At 47.5% G+C, this 1,142-nt stretch overlaps 1 protein-coding gene across 2 annotated transcripts in view; it reads left to right on the top strand.

Annotated features, from left to right (window-relative positions):
- Positions 1-1,142, top strand: part of AKAP12 (A-kinase anchoring protein 12) — a 124,419-nt gene that overhangs the window by 91,745 nt on the left and 31,532 nt on the right. The window contains exon 1 of one of the 2 annotated variants that reach the window (XM_023729113.1): positions 777-966. The exons of the other annotated variant lie outside the window; for it this stretch is intronic. Within the exon in view, the coding sequence (XP_023584881.1) occupies positions 942-966 (25 nt within the window). The 5' untranslated portion in view covers positions 777-941. Of the gene's footprint in view, positions 1-776; positions 967-1,142 lie in introns of those variants that run through there. 2 annotated transcript variants of the gene reach the window in all.

Here is a 1,142-nt window from a genome sequence, read left to right as displayed (position 1 = left end):
ACAGATCTAAAGTATTTTGGCCTTTTTTAAAGTTGCCTCGATCCAGTGTTGAAGATAGTTTAAAATTCTCTAGGAAGACAAGGCTTTACAGAAGCAGTTATGTTGAGAAAATTTTTAAGTCCTGGAAATTCTGTACTGCAGTTTTAAGAATACATGTAGATTTGGTGAGCAACAATCTCAAGTATTTAAATAACAGCCCTTCTCAAAAAGAGTTGGGGACATAAGACTACTAATAATTGCCAATCCCCAAATCAGTGCAACGTCTGTGTGTGTGTGTGTGTGTGTGTGTGTCAAAGAAACAGGTGGTGAAAAATATAAAATACAATAGGCTGCACTTCAGCAGCCTTTAAGCACATTTCAGGGTACAGAGGGCAGTTTAAAAAAATGAAGTAGAATTTAGCATCTGTGCGGTTCTTTCCTTCAAATGATATCAACTGTGTTCACTGATGCAAGGGATGAAGCAACAGTTTAGATAAAACACTGCTGACTGTGGGTCCTGTTCGTCCAGCAATTTAAAAACCCTTCCTGGGTCTCTGTGTGGAGCCTAGCTGCTGCTGACAGACCCGCTGCAGGGAGGGTTTCTGTCCTTTAAAATGGAACATGACTCACTGGATTGTTGTGCCAAGTCCGGGAAGAGGTGCTTCGCTCTCCTAGAGCCCCGAGCGCACGGGGGAGGGGCCGGAGCGTCGGGCGTGGTGCGCTGCGCTGGAGGGCGCCCTCCTATAATTAGCTGGGGAGTCTCATCCTCGGTTGCTGTTGCTGCAGCTCTGAAGGCACCTCTCTCGTTCCCCCTCATCCGAGTGTGGCTTGGCGCTTGGTTCTTTCTGATCACACCAAGACGACCCAGGGTTGGCAATAAGGAGGCCGCTGCTTCCGTGTCCTGCTTGAGGACGGAAAGGACCGACTGTACTTGTTGTCATCTGGACTTGGGCTGTTAAAATATGCTGGGGACCATTACAATCACAGGTGAGGCTGACGTCCAGCTCTGTTTTGTTCCCCCAGCGGTGGTAGGCACCAGTCCGAGGAAAGTGCTTGCTTCTGTCTAATCTTAGTATGAGTGGGGAGCCCGGAGGTCAGTGGCTGGACAGACTGGCGTTTATTTATCTTCGTGTGCTAGATTTTTTATCAGAAGAGCATTTTCT

The sequence above is a fragment of the Trichechus manatus genome, unplaced genomic scaffold (genome assembly GCF_000243295.1).
Source record: "Trichechus manatus latirostris isolate Lorelei unplaced genomic scaffold, TriManLat1.0 scaffold00002, whole genome shotgun sequence".
NCBI classification, from domain to species: Eukaryota; Metazoa; Chordata; class Mammalia; order Sirenia; family Trichechidae; genus Trichechus; species Trichechus manatus.
The sequence above is the reverse complement of the archived record's forward strand: the minus strand, read 5'-3'. Positions and strand labels throughout refer to the sequence as shown.